The 14,763-nt window shown below is 27.2% G+C and overlaps 1 protein-coding gene across 1 annotated transcript; it reads right to left on the reverse strand.

The window, feature by feature from the left end:
- Nucleotides 1–5,475: 5,475 nt before the first annotated feature.
- On the reverse strand, nucleotides 5,476–7,415 carry LOC131173918 (zinc finger protein CONSTANS-LIKE 16-like). Its single transcript, XM_058136685.1, has 2 exons — nucleotides 6,247–7,415; nucleotides 5,476–6,087 (listed from the first exon to the last, which is right to left on the reverse strand). The coding sequence occupies exons 1-2, from the start codon at nucleotides 7,306–7,308 to the stop codon at nucleotides 5,845–5,847; spliced, it is 1,305 nt and encodes a 434-aa protein (XP_057992668.1). The 5' UTR covers nucleotides 7,309–7,415; the 3' UTR covers nucleotides 5,476–5,844.
- Between the last annotated feature and the right edge of the window lie 7,348 nt (nucleotides 7,416–14,763).

Genomic DNA, 14,763 nt, shown 5'->3' on the forward strand with positions numbered 1-14,763 from the left:
GATTACATTAAAATCTAATTGCAAAAATTTTTAAGTTTAAAAAAAAAAAATGGCGAGAGCGACACAACTGCGGCTGGACAACCGAATTAGCTCATGTCGCAGTTGTGTCGATCGTCGATATTCACGCCGAGCACACACACAACCGACGACACAACCGACGGCTTATGTCGTTTTTACTGGAAAATTTTTGACGTGGCATTTCCGTTACTCCAGCCTTTTTACCTCACTTTCTCTGGATCCTTCCCCCTTTTACCCATTCTAGAACAGTCCCCTTGCCTATATAAAGTGCCCTTTATCACTTTCTTTTGATAGAGAGCAAGGGAGGCATTTTTGGCAAGATTAGAAAGAGAGAAGGGAGCACTTTCTGCATTTCTTTTTCCAGCAGCTGCAGATCACGTTTTCTGCACTTTTGTGCAGCAGAATCTGCTGCAAATTTGCTGGGTTTTTCTACCCCTTTTAGCTTACATTTCCATTATTTCTTCATTTCTTCATTTGGGTTTGTCTTTAAACAATGATTTGTGAGTAGTTTATTGAGATTCTAGAGATGGGTTTGTAAATATTGATTTGTTTTGTGGTTTTGAACTGATTTAGCCATTTAAATGAAGATTGTTATATTTTGATTTATTGCTTGTGTGCTTATTTCCTTGCTTGATGAATGGGCCCTCATTAAGTTAAGTTTTAATCCTTAATAGATGGACTGAAAAGTGAATATTGGGGATGGATAATCTTGCAATAAACTTTATTTTCTTGGTGTTAGAAATAAGCTAAGAAGATTAAGGGGAACTTTCCAAAAATCAATTAGAGCATTAATTGGGTTTTTGTTAGATTTGAAATACCGTGAAAACAGGGTTTGATTTAATCAAAAACATTTTTGAGATGCTTGAAATAGGTTTCAAAAATTTAAGAATTGAGTTCCATCAATATTGCAATTCTCATGTTTTTGGCTAATTTAGGAAAAATCACATGCAAACAATATTAAAAATCCAATCTCTATAATCAATTTATTTTTCATTGAAATTAGATATAAATCCTCCAAACCTCATAAATAGCAATTTAAATTTAAATCCAATTTAAATCCAATTTCTATAATCACTTTATTTTTATTTTTATTGAATTTAGATTTAATTCCTCTCAATTTCATAAATAGATATTTCAAATTAATTTTTGGGTAATCTAGTTTAATTAATTTTAGTTAATTGATTGATCTAGTTTTAATTCCTCAAATACCAATTTTAATTCCAAATTTCATTTTACATCTTTAATTTTTGTCTTAATTTTAATTTTTAGATTTTATTTTTAATATCTTTTAATTTTTGTCATTCTAATTTGCTTATACTTTTATTTCCAATTTAAGCACAATTCCCTGTGGGATCGATATCAATTTTTAAAACTATACTACTGTGACCCGTGCACTTGCGGACACACCGTATCATATATTTTGCATAAATAAAATTAATAACTTATTAAAAAAATAATATAAGTAATTTAAAAAAATCTAATTATATTAACAAAATATGTAGATTGATCAATGGATGAACTACACACTCCACTTTTCAATTTATAATCCTTTTACGAATTTAATCAGATGGCCTCCGAAATTAAATTCTAATGATCTACACTTCTCAAAAAAGATAAAATAAAACAACTCAACAATAAAAATGCATTATAACTCCATTAAAGAAGAGAGCACAATAAATATCACTCCAAAATTAGATCTCCTATTGAGGTAAAAATCAACAATTCTAAATAAATAAATAAATAAAACAACTCAACAATAAAAATACATTATAACTTCATTAAAGGAGAAAAACATAATAAAATTATACACTCAAAATCTACAAGCAAGTTGTTATTGGTGTATAGGTACCCAAAGAGGAGATTAAAGAGAGAAAATAGAGAGAGAGAAAAAAAAAAAAAGAATGATAAGTAAAATGAAGAATTTTTAAAGAAAAGGTAGAGCCTCTTTCTAAAAGAGAAAAAAAATCTTCCATTCACGCAATTGAGATGTATTGCAATAGGTTAATTTAATTAATTTGATACAATAAAAAATTAGATAAAAGTTCAAATTTTCAAAGATTATTTGCATTTACACACGCTTTTCTACTCTTTGAAGATGACATTCTAATAATTTAAATTTGAAAATGTCAAATTGAATATTATAAATTCAATTTCCTTTTGTATGAAGGGACGATTCCCATTATCTCGCCGGCCTCTAGAAGAGAGGTAGAGTGAGAGGGAAAAAATCTATCATTGTTACAAGCGAAGAATCAATTTGATATTTCATAATTAAAATTTAAAAATAATATTTAATAGTAAAAATTAAAAAAATAACGATTAAATATTATTTTTGTTTAAAAATGACAATTTAGGGCTATTTTTGTTTCCGTTTTTGGGCTTTTTTCTCTATTTATAATTTTTTTAAATATTTAAATAATATAAATGAGAGGTTAAAAATTATGATTATTAATCTTGTAATAAATGTTCAATGTCAACATTTAAAAAAATTATACTACTTAAATTTTATAATTTTCATAATCATTTTGATTTTATTAATTATATATATCTTTTAAATTTGTCAATTAATTAAGTCAAATTTGACAAGAAATGCCATACAATTTCAAATTGCTAAGTGGCAAAATATATATTTTTTAAGTATTTATGATTAAGGATATTTTTGGACTAACATTGAGACTAAGTCTATTTTCGAATGATTTTAAAGATACACCACTGCACATTAATTTGATGCATTCAGAATAATTTATTTTAGAGTGTTTCCTAACAAAATTAAACCTCCATAAGGAAAATGCAGTGAAAATTTTATCTTAATTTTATTTTATATATTTAATAATATTTTTTTTTCATAATTACATTTTAATATATCATATCCCATACTAATATGAAAAGTTTTTTATTTTTTTAATAATATGTGGTAATTTAAGAGTTTTGCATCCTTTTTAAGTTTGGCTCATATAACTATTACAATTGAAAGGCTTAATTATAAATTTTAGAAAAGGTTCAATTTTGAAATATTTTTAGGATTATAGATTACATAAATAAGTGTGTACGTTTTATGAAAAATACTATAGCTTTTTTCATATGTCAAAGTTCTTCCTATCATTATCATTATTATTTTAATTTTCTTCATACCCTAAAGTGTTGGTTAAAATTTATATGAAAAATGTTGGATTAAAAGCTCTCACCCCCTAGAGTGAATCAAATTACAACACCTTTCTTGATCTTCCTAAAAAAAATAAATAAATAAAATTCATGTAATGCTAATCCTGTAGAAGGTTAGAAGCCCATTCATTTTAGACTCAAAACCTTAATTTGTTGGACAAAGTCAATTAACTACTCAGCTTTTCTCCTGAAAGGTAATATGGTTACTTCACTATATATAAAATTATAGCAATTTTATTATATATTATACAAAAATTAACAATATTTATACGAATAAATAAATATTTTTTTGAATGTATTTAATAATTTTCTCTATTTGTACATAAAATTAATTGTATTTAATCCTAGCTAAGGATATATTTATTTCACAGAAAATATTTTCCTAAAAAATTTTCTTTTACATTTTTGAGCATTGAAGCATTAAAAAAATTGATAAAAAAAATATTTTCCTAGTCAAAGGGAGAATTAAATCATTTTTAAGGAAAATGACTTCTTTCTTAAAAAAAAAAGTCACTTTTTATTTTTTAAAAATTTGATAATCTTATTAAAATGTAAAAATATTTATATACATATGAAATAAATACATATCATTAATATAATATTACAATTAAATAATAAAAAGTATTTTCATAAAAATATTTATTTAAAAAATATTTTTAATAAAAAAATATTTTTCTTATATAAATTATTTTCTACAAAATAAACAGAATCTTAATAATATATATATATATATACTATTACTACTTATTTTGCTAGTGGCATACATATTATTACCTGTCCACACAATCATCAAATGAAAAAATATACATAGAGGTTTTAAAAAAAAAAATCCATGGAACCTACCCTGTAGAAGTGTTGGTCCAAAAACAGTCGATGTGTGATCTGTAGCATTATACAATATGATGCAACAATATATATGTGCTGTACTCGTCATAAATGAAACGTCAAATTCCATTGAAAAGCAAAAGTAAAAAAAATAAATTAATAATTCCATTCATGCAATTGAGTTGTCCTGTCATCTACATGAAAATTTTTGTTTTTACTCTATACAACCATATATATGAATCTTCCAGGTTACGTATTAGATCTTCTTCTATATGTAGCTATTTTTAATTTCACATGCGCCTAACATTTCCTCACAAGTATTCTTTCTTGCCTAACCTTAACTGGTTTCCTAAGGGCTAAATATGCTTGATTTGGAACTTTAATTTGGATGTGTTCGTGTATCTTGAGGATTACAATGGGTGGTTGTGGAAATTTCAGTTTTCTTTCCAGCAAGTATATTCATCACCCATGAAATTTTTTTCAATTTTATTCACATGATCACATAAGCAGTCAATGGAGGATAATCTCTCTCGCTCCTATATAGGCATGGAGTGCATAAAGTTTACAAGATTAAACATTTGCAGGTATCTCAATATCAACTTAATTGACTTAGATACGTGATCAAACCTAACTTAATTCCAAAATAAAGAAAGTTACTCAAATTTTTATATTTAGTACTTTTACCTTATACTCTACCGATGTAGAACAATATTAATTACTTATAGTGCTTACAAGACTTTTTTTTTTTCCTTAGCCATCTTAATCTATGACTTAAAACGCATATATATACTTCCTTGTGCTAGCTAGACCTGCATATATATTGCCAACTCAGTACTGTGCAACTAAACAAAAAGAAAGACAAGCTCTTTCTTCTACTACCACTTGTTCTCCTTCCTCCACCATTCCCTCCTCTTCCAACTTCATAAAATAATTAATTAAGGTTGAGAACTTGATATTAATACCCGAGTCATCTGTTTGAAACAAGGTGGGCACAAAAACAAACAGAAAGAGGAAATAGAAGAGTATACTACCAAACAAGGAATTACATGAAAGAGGGAAATAACAGCAGACACACTTACAATATTATAAAATCAATGCTTTTAAAAGAAAATTACAAAATCAACTCAACTCTTACGAATATAGCTCAAACGCACATTTATGTATAGAGTAGTAATTATGTAACTCTTCATGTGCAAGACGCTTCACATGCTATAACAACTAAACTCTTCACTTACTAGACTTTTCACATACTATAACATTAATTAGACTCTTCACACAAATCATGCATTAATTCAAGCACAAATATCTATATTTATTTATGTTTAAATTTATATTTCCAACATCATCTTCATATGATTATGATATAACTCAACCTTAAGTAATTACATAAATTTTGCTCAAAAGAGAGAGAATTGCATGTCCAGAATTTCTATGTGCAACCAATTGATGCACACATGCAGCGATCCGAAAGACATTCCAGACAAAGAAATTAATTCATAGAAATTCTTGCTTTGTCAAGATGACATCTTCATAATGCCAAATGTTTAATTACATTACAGTAATCAAAGGATTGAGAGGAAGGCAAATGCCTAAGTTACTTCTTTTTTTTTTTCACAAGCCAACCAATTTTATTAATAAAATATACAGGGAAAAACTTAGCAGGCATAGTCTAAGCTAAAATGCAGTACACCCAACCATGGATGAGCCATACTAAGTAAAAATACCCGGAAAAAAGTTACTTTCCTCTTATAACCTTATTAACAAGGTTAGCCCATAAATCCAACCATCCCTTGTTGCCAGCAACAAGAAACAAACATATATAGGCATTAGTAGTTAAAACAGTTATTTGTTGATGCAAGGAAATGCAGTTCCCATGAAGGACATCCTCTTAACGAATCGACCTTTCATTCTAGGCCTTTTCTCTGCCTTCAGTTTCCTCACCTCGTATCTTATCTTCTTTGAAAATAATCTTGTCCTTCGCTTCTCCTTGTACCTTAATACTCTTGCTTCTCTTCCTCCATTGCCACCTCCTGTGTGTCCTCCCAGGACCCCATATGGGTGGTGATGAGCATTAGGGCATGTACCCTATAACATCACAAATAGAAAGATAACTAATTATATAGATCAATTAAAACTTCTAATCAATTTTGCACAGCCATTTTATTAAAGACTATATTGATGCACTACAATGACGTTCAAATTAGCTAAGCATGCTTGAGAGAAAGACAAGTAGTGTATATATACCATGTAGTGAGGCCAGCAATCATCAGGATTGAGCTCTGGTCGGCTTCCTGTAGTCCATGGAGAGCCATGGCTGGCCCAGGCAGTGATAACTGCTTCATAATCTAGCCTCAAAGATACGTTTCTTCCCATTTCTTTCGTGTTTCCACTATTCATCATGGTCGTGTCAGTCACAGATGGTACTGCCTTCTCCTCCTCTTCCTCATCTCCAGTTATCGGTGACTCGTAATTGAAATTCCAATCAAATGGTTCTCTTGCTATGTCGAAAGCTTGATCGAAATGGCAATCTGTGAATGCTTCAAGTTCTTGTTCATCCTTGACCTTCACTACTTTGTCCTCAAAACAAAACTTGTCATCATCTTCCTCTTTATAATCTAACAACCCAAAATCCTTGATATCAGGAGAATTGTCCTCAAGTCCTCTTCCAAGTAGGTTCTTAACATCCGCAGCAAACTCAGTAAGATCCATATCTGAAGGTACAAACGCAGGTAAATTATCCAGGTCACATGTGGTTCCTTCCTGTCCACAACCATCAAAAACCATATTTCCCTCTTCGTTCCCCATGGCTATTTCGTTTCCTTCACATGCTATCATATCATCAGTGCATAGTTCTGCAGCAAAATGATCAAACACAGGAACCCTATACAGCAACTGATCTTCATCTTCGTCGACAACAGTATTACCCTCTTCTTCACTGTCAATCTCGGGAACAAGAGGAAGAGAATTCATTAAGATTTTCTCTTCATCTTTAAGTTGTTGATGTGCTAATAAAGACTTCTTGTTGTTGTGCCTTGGGGTTCTTGCCTTTTTAGTGAACCCTTGAAGCCAAGGGGGAGAATCCACACTGTTTATCGAACCACTTGTCATAGAAGAAGCAGTTTCGAGCCGGACCCTTTCATGCCTGCTGGCTAACTGGTTGGCGGAATGGACTGATTCATCACAGGCCTGGCAAAGAAAAGCGTCATCAGAAGCGCAGAACCACCGAGCTCTCTTGCGGGAACAACCATCGCAAGGTCGAGCAGTCTTGCCTGCCAGGGCTTTTGCTGCTTTCCTTTCAGTAATCATTGAAGAGATTTTTGTGTAGAAATCGAATTAGCCAAAGGGAGGATTGAAGAGCTAACGAAAAGTCAAGGTGACCGTTAAAAAGAGTAATAGGGTGTCTTGTATAAAATTTGGGGGGCCATTTGATACAATTATTGATTAGAGAGAGAAGTGTCGTTTTAGGATTCTGACCCACAATTGTGCTTTTACTCGTTGCACTAGGTTGCTCGCACTTTTGGTAGGTTTCTACAGAGGCTTGATTGCGCGTTTTGGGACCCAAGAATTGCTCTTATCTCAGTGTTGATTGGCTAAAATTTTGAAGATAATCCCAATCCCTGGAATCTCATTGGTTGCCAGTCGAATGTAGGGATTCCTAGTGGAACCTCGAGGGATAATCAAGGGTCCCTTCTCTCTCTTTCTGAGTCAATGAAACTTGAGTAAGACCCTTTTGTCACTGTTTCACTATATTTGAATAATTCCCGATAAAATTTAAAGCTCTTGCTTGCGGTCCCCTTGGGTAGCTTTCAACTCTCTCTATTGTGGTTGCCTTCAACTCTCTCTCATTCTCTCTCTCATCTAGAGCATTAATCTTCTCTAGTTGATGCATGGCATGACTTGAACTTGGGGCTTCACTTGGGCACAGTTTAGCTATACAGGAGTTTTACCTGTATAATGTTTCAAGTGCATCTGAGCCTTGAATTTTAGGGTCCCAATAGAAAACAATTTGCACCTCAATTTGGTTTCAAATTAATAATTTTAAATAGAATCAGATAATAATTAATGGACTATATCACTATAAAGGTTAATAATTTCAAAATCGATTTTTCTAATGAGTGCAACATTACGCATGTTAAACTTCATTAAATATATTTATTTACTATTATTTTTGCATTAGTAACGTAAGAAGTTATATTTTCTATATCTTGTTTCACTTGTAATATTACAACTTTTTATGTAATATTGATAATTATTAATAAATAAATAAGGAGACTTATCCATTCCCTTGACCTTAATTAAAAGTAAATGAAGATCAATCAATAATTGGTACATAAGGTACAACAACACATATTTAAGTGGATAGAAAACCTGAAACCTTTAATGGGCTATTTTGTAGTGAGGAAGAGGTAGAGGAACATAGTAAAGAAAAAGAAAAAAAAAAAAGTAAATTCCCTTATTTTGTTGGAAGGAAAAAGGAAGAATGAACAATTAAAAGTTCAATTCCCCTATTCTGTAAGAAGGAAAAAGAAAAAAAAAATTGTAAAGATTTGTGCGGAAAATGCTCTTGAGTGTTTTGAGCCATTTTGTTTTCCACCTAAGTTAGGTAAAAAAAGTGGAAAACAATGTTAATTTTTCTATTTTCCCTCCATGAATTTTTTCCTCCTCAATTAGTTATTTTTAATAGAATTTTATTTATTCAATATGTGCATAATAGAAAAGATACAGTAATTTTCTCTCCTCATTTTCTTTCCATCAAAACATGGAAAATAAGCAAATCTTTTCATTTTCTTTCCTTTCCTTATGGAAATTATTATTTTCCTTTACATAGAATTTAACTTTCCTTATAATTTCACTCGCTTTCTGTGAAAAATACTTTTTGAAAAAATAGATTATTTTCTGTTGTTTGATATGACATGAAAATCAATTGAAATATAATTATATTCATTGTCAAAAATTAAGTGAAAAAGGGAAAAAAAGAAAAAATTAAAGACACTAATTAATTAGTTGCTAGTTCTGATGATCCAAAAGCCTAAGTGAGCCTACAACCAAAAGAAAAGGATCAATGATAGTCAAGTAAGCATTGGGAATAATGATTTCCCAATCTTGAAACAGAAAATCATTTTTCCAAACTTGAGGAGCATTTTCCCATAAACGGGAAAATGATTTCCCTCCAGTGTTTTTATTTTGTGCTCCAAATAACAAAAAACATGAAAAATATTTTTCAGAAAAATATTTTTTATAAAATAAACGGAGTCTTAATTATAAAATTAGTATGAAAGATTACTATAATGTAATTTTTAGTAAGAGGTGAGGTGATTTTAATTTATACTGAATTAAATTGCAGGCCTAGTTGGTGCGACAAGGGTTATTCAAGGCATTTGAGAAAAGATATGCTTTTACCGGTAAGCATATATAGAAGATCCTAACAAAGGAGAAATTTCAGAGCGAGTGCATAGTGCGATCCCATTATGCTGGGCTAAATAGGGGTTAATAAAAATTGCGAAGGAAAAGACATTAACTGAATTAGGTCCAAATTATAGTCTTTTTATATTATCAAATCTCTAACTAACCGGTTGTATATAAAACAACGATTACATGTCTCTAAATGAAAAAAAGGTACATCCATAATATATATATATATATATATATATAGAGAGAGAGAGAGAGAGAGAGAGAGAGAGAGAGAGAGAGAGAGAGAGAGAGAATAATTCAATAGAATTATTCTAGGGTTAAAAAATATTGATATAAAAGTTGAAGATGAGGACTAGGCTATTATTCTTTGGTGGTGTTCTTTACCTCCCTCGTATGATCATTTTATTGATATCATATGATGTATGAGAGAGACAGTCTCTCATTCGAGGATGTCAAGATAACTTTGAACTCAAAAAAATTTTAAGTGACATTTGTATTAGAGTCATATTAAGGATCAAGCAGAGGGTTTGATTTGTAAGAGGTAGAAAAAGAGAAAAGGGATCCAACTGTAGAGGCAAGTTCCAAATCAAAATCTAGGTCCTAAAAAGGCTAATACTTTGAATGTCATGAGGAGGGAAGATAGATTTTTTGAAGAGCAAAAATAAAGGAAAGCATAAAGCACGAGAATCCATTGATATTGTAAACGTATAAAGCATAAAGTACAAGAATCCATTGATATTGTAAATGTTATAAGTGAAGATGGGTGTTATGATGATATTAAAAATATTCTAACACTACTTATCAATAGCTTGGAAAAAGAGTGGATTCTTGATTATGCTTACACTTTTCACATGACTCTAGATAAAGATTTGTTTTCCATGCACAAAATAATTAATGGAGTTGTAGTTTTATAAGAGAACAACAAGGGATTTTCGGTTATTAGTGTGGGTATGTTATTAGAGTCAAATTATATGATGGTATAGCATGTTATAAATTAGAGATTCGGCATGTTTCAAAGCTGAAGAAAAATCTTATTTCTTTGAGTCTTTTAGATTCTCATGATAATCTATATTCAACTGAAGGTGGTGTCCTAAAAATATCAAAAGATGCACTTGTCATGATGAAAGGGAACCAAATAAAAAGCTAGCACTATTGTTGATAGTTTTGATACATCCTCCTCAACTTATATATAAAAAATATTGATTGCTAAAACTTAAAATTATATTCTTGTTTAGAATCTAGAATTTCACAAGAATTTAATTCATTTTTTTTTGTCAATTTTCATGTTTAAAATGAGAATTTAATTCTTTCTAATTTTAAAAAAATATATTTAAAAAAAATAAAAAAAAATCAAATATGAATGTGTGAGGACTTAATTAAATTCTTTTTTTTATAAATAATTTATTTAAAAAAAAAAGTCCATATTAAACCATGAAAAATGATTCACTTACGAATTAACATGTTTTTTTAATTAATTTTGTTTAAATTTTGTAATTTTGTAAGCTACAACTAAGATGGTTATCCTGACAATTCAGCTTTCTTATCTGATTGAAAAACAGCCTGGGCAAGAGCCACAGTTGGTGACACAAAATATTTGGCCTGTCATAGGATATTAATTTAGAGACAGTGTTCCTGAGAGAGATAGATCGATCCAGGACATATATTTTTGTTTTCCATCTATAGATTGAAAGAGAGGATACATCTGAGAAAATAAGCAAGCATGATTTTGATTATCTAAAATCTAGCACAACTGATGGAATGGTTACCTAATCATCCTTGAACACCTGTGTGTCCCCTACTCCATCAGATTAGATATTTGGGTTTTACTACTTCATTCTTTTTTATCTTTTGCTGCTCATTGGAGTAGAGAGGGACCAATGCGCAAAATTCAGCACCTGAAATCAACTGCTCCAACATCTGGCTCTGCCTTTGCCTCTACATTACTCTCTTGGTAACCATGATCTGTCTATTCTCCACATTGTGATGTCTTAGTTTGGCTTTATATTTTTAGTTTGGCTTTATATTTTTACTCATTTTTTTTTTCAATAACTAAAACTCATTAATAAGAAGAAATCTTGGCTCAATTTTTTAGCTTTCTTTTCACTCCAAACATGTAATGTTATGGCTACACACCACTTTCTCGAGAAATTATTTCATATAATCATTATGTGCATACAGATAAATTTTAATAGTTCATTATAGATTTATAAATAATAAAAAAAAATATTATTATTGTTGCTTACATTTTATTTGATTATATTTTGAAATAAATTCTAGGTCGTTTTCATGCAAGAGATAAGATGTACAGAAAACGTGCCTTCTTGCCATTGGATACTCTGGCACTAATTCGACGGTGACTGCTCGTGTTTTCATGGCCAGTAAGTGTATTAACTTGTACTGCAAAATATCTACTGAGCCTTATTTTTTTTCTTATTTAATTTTAATTGAAAATTTAAATTTTAGATTTTATAAATTTGAAAATAATTTAGTATTATTAAATTAAAATTTATTCTTAATTTATTAAATTATTATTCTATATTTAATTTATTATATATTAATTATAATTAAATAGATAAAAATATGATAAGTAATGAAAAGGAAAAGGTTGGTTGGGTTATAAACAAAATGTCATTATTTTATCTCTTATTAATGTGATATTTTACTCAGTTTTAAAATTTAGCAATTTTAAGTATGACTTTAATGAAATTTATCTTTACTTTTTTTTTTAATAATAAAGTTGGGATAACTAAAAAATAATTAATACTCCAATGTTCAAGATTGTAACATATTTACTAATAAAAAAAATGAAAATTTTATCAAATTTTAAATTATAGTCATAATTCTCAATAATAATTTAAAAAGTTCATAACATTTTCCATCTCTTTGACTATATATATATATATATATATATCCAAGCGAATTAATTAATTAATCTTAAAACTCTACTCAAAGAAAAAAGAAACTTCAAAACTACTAGAAATTCTCCTTCACAGCAAATATGATAATACAACAAACTCAGAAAACTAAAATAAATATCTAAATTTAAAAAATTATGCAAACATTCAAAAAAAATTTATTATATTCTAATTACATGTATTTAGGTAAATAATATATATTTTTATTTATCAATAATATCTTTCATTTTATCTAAGCAGAATTTGAAATATTTATCTTATTTGGGGTAATACTTTTGCCCATAAATTTTCATTATTTATAATTTTTAAAAAAATTAAATTAATCCTAATAATGAAAAAATTAAAATTTTTTAACTTTTTACTGTTATACTCGATTCATTTAAATATTTATTATTTTTTATCGGTAGTGAAAATTGAAATAGATCAACGTACAAAATCATGATATGTCAATTAACTGAAAGAAATATTATGGTTAAAATTATCTTTTTCTACCATTAAATCTTTAAATTACATAGTATTGCTAAATATTTTTTGAAATAAGATTTATGATAAGATAAGGATTTTAATATATTAATTATAATTTATTGCAAATTAAAAAATTATAAGAATAATTTAATTAGTTCATAAATTATTTTATTTATATTTTTATATTTATTACTTATTTATTAGGAAAAAAATTAAGACTATAAGTAAGTGTAAAGTTTGATTAATGAGATGGATTTTATAATATTTTTTATTCTTTTATATATATACTTTTGTATAATATAAATTAAAAATTTCAAAATTGAATTATTTAAAATAAGTTTAAATATATTAACGAAATCTTTAATTATAGAATTTAAAAATATATTATTATAATTATATATTATATATTAATTTTATTTTTTTAATATAATTTTTATGTTAAATACTTATGCATTTAAATAAGTAGATAATATAAAAAACTTATTTAAAAAGAAAATTTTTAAATAAAATTTTGGAATGAGTAAACATGTAAATTTGATATTATTATATTTTAATAAAAAATTAAATTTTATTTTAAGATTAATTATCCGAATCTAAATATTTCTTAATAGTATCTTTTATTTTTTTAATAAATTTATAATTACAATATTTTATTAAAGTAAAAAAAAAATTAATTGAACATAGGACAAATAATTAGAAAAAAAAAAGCTCAACAACTTTTCTTTAATTTTATTTGAATTTTTAATTTATTAATTTTATCAAGATTATAAAATTAGTGTTAGTTCTGTTTATCCTAAATTAGTCAAAATTTAAATGACATTCTAATAATTTTTATTAAAGCTTCCAATAAAACTATTTTTACTTTATCATAGATTAAAATAATTTGGGAATATAATAATATTTTATTTTTATTTTTACTTTTAATAAAAATAAAATATATAAAAAATTATTTATACATAAAAATAAATTCTAAGTTTAGTTAAAATTATATTTTTATTGATATCAATAATGTTATTAGAAAAATAGTTATAAATTTGTAATCAGTATTTTTTATATTTAAATTGAATTAAAAATTCAAATTCTCAATTTTAATATTTAGTTAAAATTTGTCCGCTATTAATATTTTATAAAAAAAGTAATAAAAAATTTATAAAAAATAAAATAATTGTCATTGAAGAAATTAGAATTTATATCTGTTTTTATAAAAGTAAATTTTTTTATTTAATTAAATAATTAATCTTTTAAAAATAATTTTATAATTATGTTAGGGATATTTTTGTTTTTCCTATTATTTTCCCTCCTTTCCACTTTTATACATATAAACAATTAAAAAAAATTAATAGAAGTGAGATTCAATGTTAAGGTTTTATTAATTTTATTTTAATAAATTAAATAATTTTAATTGATTAATAATTATTATAAGGTTAAGCTTATAGAATTACTATATTAAGAATGATAATAAGATTTTTAGTATAATTAAAATTATTATTAAAATAATATTAAAATTTTAATTTATTTTAAATATAATAATATTTAAAATTGAAATTATTTATAAATTTAGCAACAAATTTACCATTACTACAAATTATTAGCGATAAATTAAGATGCATAGCCTCTTGTTAAATGTTAAATATCGGTGATAATTTGCTGTCGCAAAAGTCAATAGCGACTATTCAAAATGGATTAGCAACAAATTGTAGTCACTAAAATATTTATTTAACCATAAACTCATATATATATATACATATATACATATATATATGGCTATAAATACATTTTTATTAATATTTTAATAAATAATGTAAATTATGAAGTATTTGACAATTCTATTGTTACTTTACTTTCCACTTTTCTATATATATATATGAACGACGTGGCTATTTAATTAAAATTTATATGTCTTTCACTAACTAATTCAATAACTCACCAAAATAGACAATACTAGATAAGTAAATATCTTGATTATATT

This window comes from Hevea brasiliensis, chromosome 2 (genome assembly GCF_030052815.1).
Source record: "Hevea brasiliensis isolate MT/VB/25A 57/8 chromosome 2, ASM3005281v1, whole genome shotgun sequence".
NCBI lineage: Eukaryota > Viridiplantae > Streptophyta > Magnoliopsida > Malpighiales > Euphorbiaceae > Hevea > Hevea brasiliensis.